At 36.9% G+C, this 13,983-nt stretch overlaps 1 protein-coding gene across 5 annotated transcripts in view; it reads left to right on the forward strand.

Annotated features, from left to right (window-relative positions):
* The window catches only part of LOC113050819 (PTB domain-containing engulfment adapter protein 1), a 41,848-nt gene that overhangs the window by 14,721 nt on the left and 13,144 nt on the right, over positions 1 to 13,983 (forward strand). For all 5 annotated transcript variants that reach the window (XM_026214166.1, XM_026214165.1, XM_026214168.1 and 2 more), the window contains one exon: positions 9,523 to 9,606. In XM_026214166.1, coding sequence (XP_026069951.1) covers positions 9,523 to 9,606 — 84 coding nt within the window. The remainder of the gene's footprint in view (positions 1 to 9,522; positions 9,607 to 13,983) is intronic.

A 13,983-nucleotide genomic window follows, 5' to 3' on the forward strand; every position in this document is an offset into this window, starting at 1 on the left:
GAAGAAACTCGTTGGGGATGATGGAGGTTTTATTATGCTGGCAATGACAAATACACACTGCAACCAAATATGATTGTAAATCTTCTTGTAAATGTTAATCATATTCTGGAAGAATTTTTATAGTGGTTTACAATGGGAAATGCTGGATGGTAATACATCTCCTTTCATTAATACCCCAAAACATTTCTATGGTTATCAGTATGTAAATGATCACAGGTTTGGTGCCCCTGTACAATAGAGTAACAATAATATTAACCTAGGGAACAAAACTTTGCACTTTTGCATTCATTTCAGTGTCAAATGATTTGACAGCAGCCTTAGGCCAAAATCCTCAATGTAAACTCAGAGATGATGAACAAATTACCACACAATGCAATGCTGTTCAAATGTCTGATATGCAATAAAATGACAAACTAGCTGTGCAAATTCACATCCCAATGTAACTTTTACTGCCCAAATAGAGCTGCAGACTCATTAAGGTATACTTGTATCAGCCCTGTGTCTTTGCATCTGTATTCCTGTGCAAGTCATTTCTTTTTAAGCATCCTTTACATTATTGATAATGTATTACAAAGAACAATTGTAGAATGTCTACACTAGTCAGTGTGAAGTCCGATACACCTCTTATTTACTTGCTGTAAATGTGACTCAGGAAGAGAACCTGGCATGTTTATCTCAGCCAACTTTGCTTTTGGTTTCTCCTCCTACTTCTTGCTCATTCAAATTTATTTGGCAAAAAAAACAAGCCAAATGACTGAAATTGCTTTAGTCTGTCCTTGAGCTGCTCTACCGCTGCACATAGAAGAGGAAACAGCCCCTCAGAAATCAATGCCTGACAGTAAAATATGGACATATTTTAAGTGACTGGAGAAGTTGCAGCATTTCACCAGGGAAAGTCCTTATCATGCAGAAACAGCCATGAAGATTAGAGGAAAATTATATATAAAAAAAGGATTTAACGCATGCTCCAAGTCACGAGCTAAGATTTATTAACCTACTTCATTATTCCAGGTTGCTTTGTCTTGACTAGTGTAGGCACTGCCCATGAGACCTGATTATACACTTGGACCATAGACTGTATAAAAACATGTACGTAGTCACCCATAGAATTCTGAAGAGCGTTTTTGAAGCCTAAAGAAGGCAGAGCCGGTCATCGCCAGCGCGTCACCATGCGTCACTCCCGGATAATCGAAAATGGGAGCTGGTTGCTGAAACCACGCCCACCTAGCTCGATGGCGATGACAGCAGCGGCAATCCACCTGTCACTCAACTACCTGTCACGCCCTTAATTATGCAGAACTTTAAGGCTTAATTTAAACAGATGAGTTATAAAAATATATTTTTTCTGCTGTACATTTTGGCATTTTAACATGGGGAGTCTATGGGATTGACTCGCTTTTGCAGCCAGCCGATACTCTAGAGGCCAGTTGATGTATTACAGTTTAAGTCACTTCCTCATAGACTTCACGAGAGAGAGTAGGAAGTTGCCGCTTGACTTAGACCAGGGGTCTCAAACTCAAATTGGCTGGGGGCCATTGTTGTGATTGACACCTCATAGGAGGGCCATTTTAACATTCAAGCACAACAAGAAAGTGGAAATTTTTTAAACATTATTTTTTTATTTACTTCAAATTACATTGCTAAAATATTTTTGTCAAACTTAACAACAGCATTGTCTCTATTATTGTTATAACCGCATATATATTAGTCTTGAACAGGTAGTGCAAATATTTTTCCCTTTCTTTATTTTGACTTAAATTAAAAAAAAACCTAGCGATCAAATAACAACATTGCACTGAACAAACCCTGAATACATTTGTACACCATTCTATTTCTTGCCAGACACCTGGCAGCGCTTCTGCTCACACAACTGAGCCACATTTGCCCTGATGGAGGTCACAGTTGAAACTCTGAGTACAGCTTCAAGATGGGCATCACTAAGCCTGGACCTGTACTTGCATTTATTGAAGTTCATAGTTGAGAAAAGTTTCTCACACAGATATGTGCTTCCAAAAAGGCACATTACCCGACTGAACACTTTGGACAGCTCTGGGAAGCATGGAGGTAATTCTCTTAAAAACTGTCCAGTCTTGTCTGCTTGTCCCTGTGCCTCTCTGAATTTAGTTTTTAGCTCACTGTTGCACTGCAAGTCAATTAGTTCCATTTGCAAAAGATTTGGAACACTCTCCACATCAGCTGAGAAGGGGTCTGCAAACAGCTGGAAAGTGACACAATGTGCCTTGAAGTCAGCAAAACGTTGATCAAATTCCTGCAGTAGGTTTTCAATAGCAGAGGCATATTCATCACCACTAAATGCTGTGCCCTCCTCCGCAAGAGATCTGCATGTTGGGAAATGACTAAGGTTTTTTGCAGAAAGCTGAGTTTTCCACAATCTTAGTTTTGTGGAGAAGGCTTTCACACTGTCATACGCTGCTGTGATGAGCTGAGCTGGGCCCTGGAGCTTCAGGTTAAGGATGTTCAGCTCCTGTGTTATGTCAACTAAGAATGCAAGGTCCATGACCCATTTAGGATCATCAAATTCAGGAACATCCATTCTGCCATCTTCCATGAATCTCTTCACCTCTGATCTTAACTCAAAGAATCTCTTCAGGACATTCCCCCTGCTGAGCCAGCGGACCTCAGTAAAATAAAGTACATCACCATATGTTGACGCAATTTCTTCTAAAAAGGCCAGAAACTGGTGATGCTGTAAACTCCTAGACCTGATGTAATTTATACATTTCAGGACAACAGACATGACATGTTCATATTTCAAGCATTTACTGCACAGTGCCTGTTGGTGTATAATGCAGTGCAGAACAACTGCTGCATCTGCATTTTCCTCTTCTAACTTTCTCTGTACTAGTGCTACCAGTCCATTTTTTTTCCCTGTCATAGACGGGGCACCATCAGTGGTAATGCCGACCAGCCTGTTCCACGGCAAACCAGCGCGCTCAATGGCGTCACACAGCTGCTGAAATATATCTTTGGCTGTGGTACGGCCGTGCATTGGACACAAACTCAACAACTCTTCTGTCACTTCAAATTGGTCATTAATACCCCTGATGAAAATTGCTAACTGAGCACTGTCGGTTATGTCTGTACTTTCGTCAAGCGCCACAGAATATGCTGTGAAATCTTTAGATTTGCTGCGTAACTGATCATAAATGTCACTCGATAACTCGCTGATCCGCTCTGCCACTGTGTTCGCCGACAAAGATAGATTGTTGAATAAGTTTTTCTTTTCTGGACAAAGAATATCAGCGACTTTCTGCATGCAATCCTTTATAAACTGACCTTCTGTGAATGGCTTTCCCGCTTTAGCGATCAACTCACTCACCACATAACTTGCCACAACTGCAGCATCAGCATCTTTTTTGGCTTTATGGAAAATGTTTTGCTGGGACGTTAGCTCTCTCTGCAACAGCGTGGCTCGTCTTTTTCTCTCGTCTTCCTGGTACTTATCATACTGTTCTCCATGTTTAGTCGAGTAATGACGTTTGAGATTATATTCCTTTAGAACAGCGACTTTTTCTTTGCATAGCATACAGGTAGCGTTTCCATTAAACTCCACAAAAAAATACTGCAACGTCCATCTTTCTTGAAACTGTCTGTGTTCTTCATCCACTTTCCTTTTCGGTTTGGAAAGAGACATCTTATCATTCGCACTTCGCAGCCAAACAACATACAACTACGTACGAATGCCCCGAATCCAGCGGTTTTTAAATCTGTCTGCATGTGCGGTTTTTTTTTTTTTTTGAGACAACTAGAAAATAATAATAATAATATTAATAATAAAATTAATTTAGCGGGCCGGATTATGTTTTATTTTTTACATCAGTGGCGGGCCGGGTGGAGGGGGAAGAAGGGCCTTAAATGGCCCGCGGGCCGGCAGTTTGAGACACCTGACTTAGACCCTAGAAATGATACATTGTAGATCTACTGTCCCACTGATCAGGCCTTCATTTCCCAAAAGCATACGAAGCTAAAGTGCGTCGTAGACCCATTGAAACCAGTGGAGCTACAATCAACTTAGGCTTATGATGCTTTTGGGAAACACAGCCCAGTTCATTAGGACTACAGGTGTCACTTTCTGAATATAAGCCAAGTTTACTTAGTATGCTCCTTACCAATCATGTCCTCTCCTTCATATAACAAAGCCTTCATATACAAAGGCAAATTTCAACCTTGCAAACTACAAGGATGGATTGCACTCTGAAAAGCTTTTGTCTGAACAAAGAGTTTGCATTTGTTTGAGACAATATTGAGATTACCTTTTCTGTGTTTCTGCCAATACAGCAGGACATCTTGCTGCATAAAAACTCTGAATTATCCTGTCTGCTGACTTACACCCTAATTGGCTTTCTTAACAGTCCTGATAATGAGATTATATGCTTCATGAAGCAGTACGTCCCTCTTGGTCTTCATATCTGCAATGTAAAACTCCTTTTTCTAATTTATTAGTAGTTTGGTAGCAGAAACTAAATGTTGGCTTCTTTTTCTTTACTAGGCATACAACTCATGGGTTGTGTTTGTTTTTTTCTATTAAAAAGGTAATTTAGGACATCTTGTTTAGATAAAGCTGTTTAAACGTATTAATACAGTAACCTAGCTGCAGTGTCTATAGACACTTTCCATCCTGGTCTAGGGTGTTTTCTATAAATGTAAATGCTGGTTGAACAGCAATGCTGCTGTTTACCAAGAAAACGTAGATGGGAAAACTCATTAACTGGCACTGTCTGTTTGGAGACACGGTCTTGGTTAAGCTTCTTAGGAAAACTTGGTACAGACTCCAGAAGCATCCAAAATATGGATTCAGCATGGATTGATTTTGCATGTCTATCTGCTATGTGAACATTCTGAGTGATGATCGGACCTTCCTCAAGGTGCTCTGGACGCCCCCTCTCTACTCTTTTCATAGTACTGGTTCTCTAGAAGCTTGCAGTGGATCAGTCACTGTAAGAATATATGCAGGACTTATTTATTGATCATTTTTTGCTTAATAGAGCTGCTGGTCATGCATTTTTGAGCCGATGCAGAAACAATTGCTTGTCCTCTGTCTTGGAAGGACTAAACCTGAAGTGATAAATGATAGATTGTTACATTTTAGATTTAACTCATGCTAAAAACTCAGCATAACAATGGAGGCCCAGTCAGAATGATGGAAAAGATCAGAATGTGTGTGATCAATCAGTCAAACAAAATGTATATGGGTGGAAAAATGCCTATATATCATTGGGACAAAGAAGAGCCAGCAAAATAATAGACAGAACTGTACTGTGTCTATTCATCACACACAGGCAGAGTTAATAGTGATTTAGCCATATTTAGAGATACAGGCCATCATCCATTTGCAAGCGTACCATCCCTGCAGAGATTACGAATAATCAGCATGTAATGTATGAAAAGATTGAACAAGTGCACCCCATTAAAACTCCATGAAGATTCAAGATATCAGGCTCTCTTGGTCAAGATCTGATCCCTGTCAGTTAGTGGCATGTGCATTTATGTCTGCATACCATTTCACTTTGGTCCTTGGAAATCACTACACTTATTTCCAGCCCCATTTAAAATCTCCAGCTAAATGTGATTTGATGTGTACCCTGAAATGGAAGATGATTGGAATGAGATTGCTTCTTGTGCTCCCCGTTACCCATCTCTCGTTTTACACCTCAACTTTAAATGACTTTGTCAAGAGTATTTTTCAGTTTCAGTCCACTATGCTGTATGTCTCTGCATAAGGACTATAATTAAACCCATTATTTGTTACATTTGTCAGATTTCATATTTTATTTAAAAATATAAAATCATCTTAAAGCCTTTTCGTTCATTGAAAACACATTTCCAATTTGTCAAAAAGCTTGGCAGAGACATTTGTATAACGTTTAAAAGTTCATTTTAAAAAGCTTAAATTGAGTGGTAAGGTCTTGTAAAGAAAGTCAATTCTCCTTTGCTGAATTCTCTTTTGTAAGTCTGGTACACTTGCTAAAAATACTGGGGTGAATGGATTGAAAAATCTTTAACGGTAAGTTCCATTGTGTGCGTGTAAACTCACGGCTTTTCAAACATTAATCCTAACTTTTAAATTATGTGTGAAAGCAAAATTCACTATATTTATTTGACGAAATGCATATTTGTTTTCTTATTGTGAATGAATCACCAATTCATGTTTAATTTTGTTTTATTTTGTCCTATTAATTTTAAATAAAATATCTAAATTTTCCAGAGAAACAGCAGTTTTGCCAGGATTTTTATATTGCCTAAAATATCCAGATTTTGTCTGTTTGTGCTGTGCAGATCGATCATTGTATGACATGTTTGCTTAAAGTGCCATTATTTTAAAGAAAAGGATTTTTTCTAGATGTCCGTAAATTTTTATAAAATACATTTGATGTAGCTAGTACATTCCATGAGCTAGTGATTCCATAAGATATAAATAGTAAAGTTTGTGATTGCTTACAGTAATATTTCCTGCTTCTCAGTATTTTCTCTTGAAGATTTTCTGCTGGAGTTTCACATCTCAACAATGATTTTATCAAGTGTGCCCGGATTTGATATAATCAAAAATCAAGTGTGCCCAGATTTGATATAATCAAAAATGTCATATTTCAGTTTAAACTCTCATCCTCGTCTTCTCACCACTCTTTTTGCTAAGCTTGCAGGCTTGCTTTTAAAGGGGCTCTGCCTGAAGACCTTGGTTAGCTGGTTCAGGTGTCTTAAATTAGTGCTGGAGCTAAACCCTCCAGGAACAGAACTGGATAGAGAGATATATCTTAAATACTTATATTAAAGGTATGTAAAATATAAAATGACTTCTGAAGTGTTTTCTCTATTGACTTCAAATAAATACAGGGGCTTTCACAGAAGTACTATCAGGTTTATGGTCTGATGTCACAGTTCAAATCATTTGGAATATGTGAAAGGATAACTGGATAAGTGTGAAAGCATCTAAAATAATTAAGGCCATGTAAAATGTGCAGCAACTAGTTCTGGAGTTCCTCTTTTTTTAATGTGTTACCTTTGAACCTCTGAACTTGGAAAGGTTATCATGCTTCACGTCCTCTCTGCCTCGTGTCAAAGTTATGAGATTGTATGTGTCACTTTAAGACATAGGCCGGCATGGTCAGTCAACCTTGTGTCTCATTAAACCAATCCTTCCTTAAATGCATGAGTGGCTTGCATGTATCATGCATATTATTAAAATGTTGCTCTTCCTTCTCATTATTTCAAAGATCACATAATTTTTTCACTTTTACCCTAAATGGAAGAACTGATAGATTAAGCACCACTTCAAGCCGGAAAACTCACGCTTAGCCTGAACGCAAGCTGTCACATTGGCCCTCTCTCTTCCACACATTCTATTTCTGATATTTTTTCATTCTTCCATTCCCTTCTTTGTGGACGATTTTTGATTGACAGGCTGAAGTGCTGGCGCAAGATGAAGTATTTTGAGCTAAGGGTCTTGTGCGCTGCAGTTCAGAGAGAGAGCAAAGCTTTGACTCTGATAAAAGGAAGTGATGCGTTTCCCTGTTGTTCAGGGCTTCATAGAAGCCATTTGACTCCTGCTCCTGTCATTGAGCAATCGAGCCAAACACGGCACAGCACCATCAGAATGCTCTGGAAGCTTTGCATCATATTAAATAAATCAACTCAAATGTTGAAAGCTTTCAGTACAGATGACATTGAGTCTGATGATTGCATTGCTGTCTTTGCTGTGTCAAACCTTAATTCTATAAAGCCTTCTAATTGTCAACATGATCAAAATATTGGAGAAAAAGCCTTCTGTCATCTGATTGATGGTTTATACTTTTTTAGCAAGTACAGTTCCTTTTGGTATAACTGTGTAAAAACATGTGTCTTTTTGCTGTGAAATCTTTACTGATTTTTAATTTGTAAAACATAAGAATTACTTTTATATTGTTAGTAATAGTTAATAAGATGAACACTGTAGATTTAGGTAACTTAAATGTATTTAATTATACATATTTTAAATCATGTAAAAATGTCAGTATCAAAATATGATGCATCAAGATTTTGAGAGATCTTTCAGTGACAGTCATCTTTGTATTGCATCGCATTATATGTAATGAGCTTTGTTTATAAAACTAAGCATTTCAGTAACTTATTTAGACGTTATTGGCATAGACTGTATAAAAATATGGACGTAGTGTCCGTCACCCGTTTTTTTTAAAGACAGTGCATAGCAACAAACTGAGATTATACGCAGAGATTATACAGTACGTCAGTTGCGTTGGGTCATTGAGGTGTGTTTGTTGTAAACAAATCATCCCGAAGGAATTTTCTTTTTTGATAGTGAGTTTGTTTTTGGTGTTTTTGACATCCTTATCCTCCAATGTTTCTTTGAGGCTTTGATCTTGCGTACTTCTGTGTCATCTTACTCATCGACTCAACATCAACCAAACACTTCACAGCAAAACTAAGAATTAACATCACCTGTATGAGCAGGTATAGAATATTTTTAGTCAGCTTTGCACATGATTGACATCCACTATACTGCAAGAAGTATATACTATACTACACTAATTGGCTAGTTGTAGCTAGTTGTCTCTTCCTGCAGTTAAGTGTCTTGCTCAGAGCTCCAAAGAAAAAGGCAGGTTTGTAATTTCAGTTACTCAGTACTTCTCCACAAAGTTCTCCACTTGTGACTAACTTTTAAATTGGTAATCGTTTGCCTGTATTTGTGTGTACTTACTCACAGTGTAAAGCCATGATCAGAGTAAACTTTTCCCTTTATTAACTTTCATTATGCATGCAAACACAGGAGACATAAACTGCAAACTCGTGTGGATAAGTGTTGCATTGTTCTGTGTAAAAAAAAAAAAAAATTGTTGAACTCTGGCCTGTGAATTTGTATGACAACTAATAATAGATCTACAGTAAACTTCAGAGATGGACCTCTTTGGCGAATTCAAAGAATACAAACTTTGCAAACAGGTTTGTAGCGTTGCTGGCATAGAATATATTATTGTTAAATTATGATTTATAATTTATTCTAAACAAAAGCTTGACATGTTATCCGGGTTTGTTCTTTGCAGTCAAAGTAAAATTTACAAAAATAATAGTGCTCAAACTCTGTTCATGTGCCCCTCTGAGTTTCCATTGTCTGTGCAGATTTAAATTGGGTAACAGTTTAGCTTAGGGAACACATATTCACTTTTAACGGTTAAGTGTTTTCCCTCAATAAACCCTTAATTTGCTTCTTATTGATAGTAATTAAAGTAGTTGTAGGGATAAGGGACCTAAAATATGGTCAAATATGGCATTAACGTGCTTAATAAGTACTACTAAACAAGCTAGTAATATGCATCCTAGAAAGCAACTAGTTAATTGTTTTCCATAATTTAAAGTACTACCCTTAAATTGTAGTATTTATTGTAAATAAAGATTATATGTATTTTTGCTTTTGATAGTGACTAAATCAAAAACCATTTGTCAAGAACATTTCATTAGATTAGTACTGCTTTTTCACAATCAATCTATTTTTCTGTGTTTTTTCTTCAGGTGGCTTCTCATTGGAGTCCGTCCTCAGCTTACAAGCGCTTGTCAAACTCTCCAGAATGAACAGGGCATTTAACAGGAGAAAGGGTAAGGGAATAGAGTTGATGTTCCTGCATTGTCAGCTGCCAATATGCCAACAAGCCTGCCTGACTGATGGACATAAATGTTCATTTATGCCAGCTGCTTGTACTACAGAATGCACTGTAACATTAAATTTACCTGAAACCAATGTATTTGAAGAACATGTTAGCTAAATGTTTTGCATTTGATAGCTAATTACATTCTTTAGCTGCACCATAACGGATGCAGTTCCTTGAGGTTTGAGCTCTATGTAAAACAACTACTTCACCTAGAAGAACCTCTGACTATTTAGTTTTAACACATTTTCTTTGGGGAAGTAATGACTTCCAGGCCTGAATTAAAGCTTGTTTAAATGGGTTGCACACTCAAGTAACCCCCCACACATCAGGTTTTCAAAGCTTCATTTCTGACACTCATTTCTGCATTTCATTTCCAATTCCAAACCTCCCCTACACACGCATTCTGCCCAATTTGAACACTGTGGACAGTCCTGGATTGATAGGTGACACAGGTAAGCCTACTTTGCACAGAAAGTGTGCCTTCTAGGCTAATGTTTTATTAATGGCGATGACAGAGTCTCTGGACTTGCTGGTGTGGTCACAGCCCTTATTTGGCGAGTTTATCTCCAGCCACAGACACAGCAGTAGTAGGTTGCTTTGAATATTTCATAGCTCTCAATTGGGATTTACTCTTTGCCTGGAATTATTATTATTAAGTCCAAACAGACACTTTTGCACACAGAAGATGATAATGCTGCTTAACGAACTAGAAATTATATGAGCCCTCACATTCATTGACCTTTATAGTCATCAAGGGACTCTTTACTGTGTATAAACAGTTCTGCTGAATGCACAGTGTTAATCACAAAAGGTTCAAAAGGAATATTAAAGATTTTAGTCATAAATAGTAATACTGTAGTTGATTCATGCTTCTGCATTAATATATGTATATATATATATATATATATATATATATATATATATATGTATGTATGTATGTATGTATGTATGTATATATATATATATATTCTGAACCTGTTTAAGAATGTATCCATGTTTACATAAAAAAAATCCTCCAGTTCAGTCGGAAAGCTAAGTTTGGACTCATATTGTAGAACAAAACATACGTTTGAAAATTGCAATTCTAAAAACCGTTTCAAAAGTGTTTCATTGCATTCTTAGGTGATGATGTGATTGAAAGATTGGTGACATTATAACATGATATATTCTGACATTAATTAATATAAATCAAGTCGGAATTGAACTGAATCAGGAGTTTCTGAATAAGAACTGTGTAAGGAATTCTGTGGCTTCTTTCTAAAAAAAAAATTATACTTTAAATATTTAAAATGTTTTTTATGTAAGCTTCATATGTAAATGTATGTAATTTTTTATATATATATATATTGTAACGACAAAAAGCTCACATGATTTTTTTAAGTCATTGTAGAAATCTCTTAGTTGATTTAAACTGGTTTAAATCTCCCTAACTGAACAAAACCCCCTGAATAAGACTCTCAAATCAGACTTGGCTGACCAGTAGAAACCAGCTTTGTGGAACAATATAAGGATGACCTTTATTTAGGGGGAAAAGCAGAGTTTTTGCAAAACATTTTGCAAAAGGTCAAGTATAAACTAATGTTCTTAAGATAAATAAGCGTGACAGGGTAATAACTTTGGCAGCAGGTTGTATTTTAACATTTAATGTGCATTAAGTGATCTCATCTGTGCTCCTGCAGTTAACCAGTTGATTTCTATGCTTACCCTTTATGATTATTTGTGTTTAAATTGACAGCTAATTGGTGGGAGCATTACAAAATGACCTTTAGACCTGAGCTCTGGACAGAGATGTCCTGCGGTGCAGTAACCTTTTCATAATTCAGCAAGGTACAGGGAGATGCAAAGGGTAAAGCTAAAAAAGGGTAAAGCTGTCTCCTTTGCAACGTTTGTTATTTTTGAGATCAAAGACCAATGAGCTACATGAACCTGTTAATTGCACTGTTGTGGTTTCACTCACTTTCTTTAGTATTTAAAAATAATGCAATGGCCTAGTAGATTGCTGTTATTAATCTGGAGGTTACATGACTAATCAGTTTTCTCCAAAGCACTGAACTGTAGTTTTTTATTTCTTTTTTTGCTGTACAGTGTTGTGATTCCATATGAATGTATGTAAGGTTATCATTAAATTATTGAGATTCTCATAATCTGCTTGATATATAAATAACATTGCATTAGCCTTCATTTAATTTTGTGGTGTTTGCTAAGACAAACATTACAATTACTCTTACTGAACAGACTCCTAAAGCCCCTTGCAGCTTGTTGAGGAGGGTTTTTCAGTAATATCTTTTGGTTTATGTTGGCACATCATTTTGAGGATCTAAGAACCTTTTTTTTTTGTTTCCTTTTTTAAAAGCTGGAATTTAATGATTTTCATGAGCTTTGGATCTATTAATGGTTCTTACCTGTTACGTGGAGCTACTACTAAGCAGCAATATACAGCATGACCAGTGTAGTCTGGTCACCAAACAAATGATTCGTTTGATCTGTTATTTTTGAGTGAGAACTTTTTAGTAAATCAAAAAACATACGGAGTGACCAGTGTTGTCCGATTCCTTGTAGAAAGGAATGAACAAATCAACAAAGAAATGAATTAATTAATAAAGTGTTACAACATTTATATATATATATATATATATATATATATATATATATATATATATATATATATATATATATATATATAATATATATATATATATATATATATATATATATATATATATATATATATATATATAGTTATTTTGTTGCATTTAGAGTGTCTCTAAAAGTCTTATGAGAAGCCTTTGTAAACATACCTCTTAAATATATTTATGTTTGTCTTGTTCAAATATGATGATAATCTCATAATTTGGCAGTAGCCTACTGAGGGCATGAAGTATAATAATTGTCAACTGTGCTAGTAAGTTTTGCACTGGCAAGCATTGTCATTTTCTTGAGGAACTGTTCAAATCTAGTTTTGTTTTAAAACATTTGTGCCACCCAAACTATAAGCAGTTGAGTTTTTCTAGTGTCCTCATGACATTACTGCAGCAGGGAATATCTGAGTGCTCGTCCTCTCTGTGTCGAGCATTAATTGGTGTGCAGTACCTTTGAGCTGATCAGAGTTCAGCTGATTAAAGTGTGAGTCTGTGTGTGAGTGTGTGTGTGTGTGTACACAACAGCATGGTGATGAATGCTGAAGAGCCTGTGTTATAATGGTGTCAAATAAACAGAGAGCTGTCTGCTCCTCGGCGCAGGATTGGACGGCTTGTCAGCTTCATTATATTATTGTTTTTTGTCAGCATCACAGTTCTTATAAAACTCTAAGGACCATCTCTCTTACTCGCTATCTCTCTTGGTCTTGGTCTCCTTCTCCTTCCCTTAATCTTTCAATCTGTCTTCCTCTCTTTCTCTCCCACTGTTTTTTAAGTTTCTCTACATTTTTCTAAAGCTTGGCCCTTCTGAGTCAGGTATACCTCACAGCAGCATGCACTGACCATAGAGGTCTCCTTTTGCCAACTCATCAATCCACATTTTCATAAAAGGAATTAAAATGATAGTAAGAAATAATCACAACAATAAAAGCTGAGAACAAACACTTTTAAATGATTTAAAAAAAATAAAAAAAATAAAAACTGGTAAAGGGGTCATATGATGCTGCTAAAAATAACATTATATGGTGTAATGAAATGTGTTTATGTGGTAAGAAAAACGCTTTCCACATACTGTACATTGTTTTGTTTATCCTCTATGCCCCGCCTTCTGAAACACGTCGATTTTTACAAGGCTCAACGGTCTGTAAACCGAGGTGTGCTGATTGGCCAGCTCTCCAGTGCGTTGTGATTGGCTGAATAATCAAGTGTGTGACGGAAATCTTATTCCCCTTAACATATTGTGATCCCCTGTTCGGCCGGATCGATGAGACATAAACATTAAACCCCATTATAAACATGATATAAATATGATTTCTAGTCGTGTCCTCTTTTGGAAGGCCAAACAAAGTAGTTTCACTTTCTCAATGAAACAGCGTCACACACCACGGCCTTGAGTGAGCCGAGGCCAGCTTGAGAACGGTGCGCACGGCAGATTCTACGAAGGAATGTCCGTAACCACATGTGACGACCCCGGGCTGGACCCCGATCCGGCGATCCACAGTGCAAAGTTGGCGTATTTCCTCAGCAACCAGCACAGATCAGCCCCTGACATGACAAAGCTGATATAGCCTCTTTCTGAAGCCCAAAGTAGTTCACAATGAAACACACAGCGTCTATACGGCATGGCGGCGACGGCAACAACAATACAACAATGAGAATAAAAGGCACGCCTTCTTTCTTTGCCTGAA

Source organism: Carassius auratus, chromosome 31, assembly GCF_003368295.1.
Source record: "Carassius auratus strain Wakin chromosome 31, ASM336829v1, whole genome shotgun sequence".
Lineage (NCBI taxonomy): Eukaryota > Metazoa > Chordata > Actinopteri > Cypriniformes > Cyprinidae > Carassius > Carassius auratus.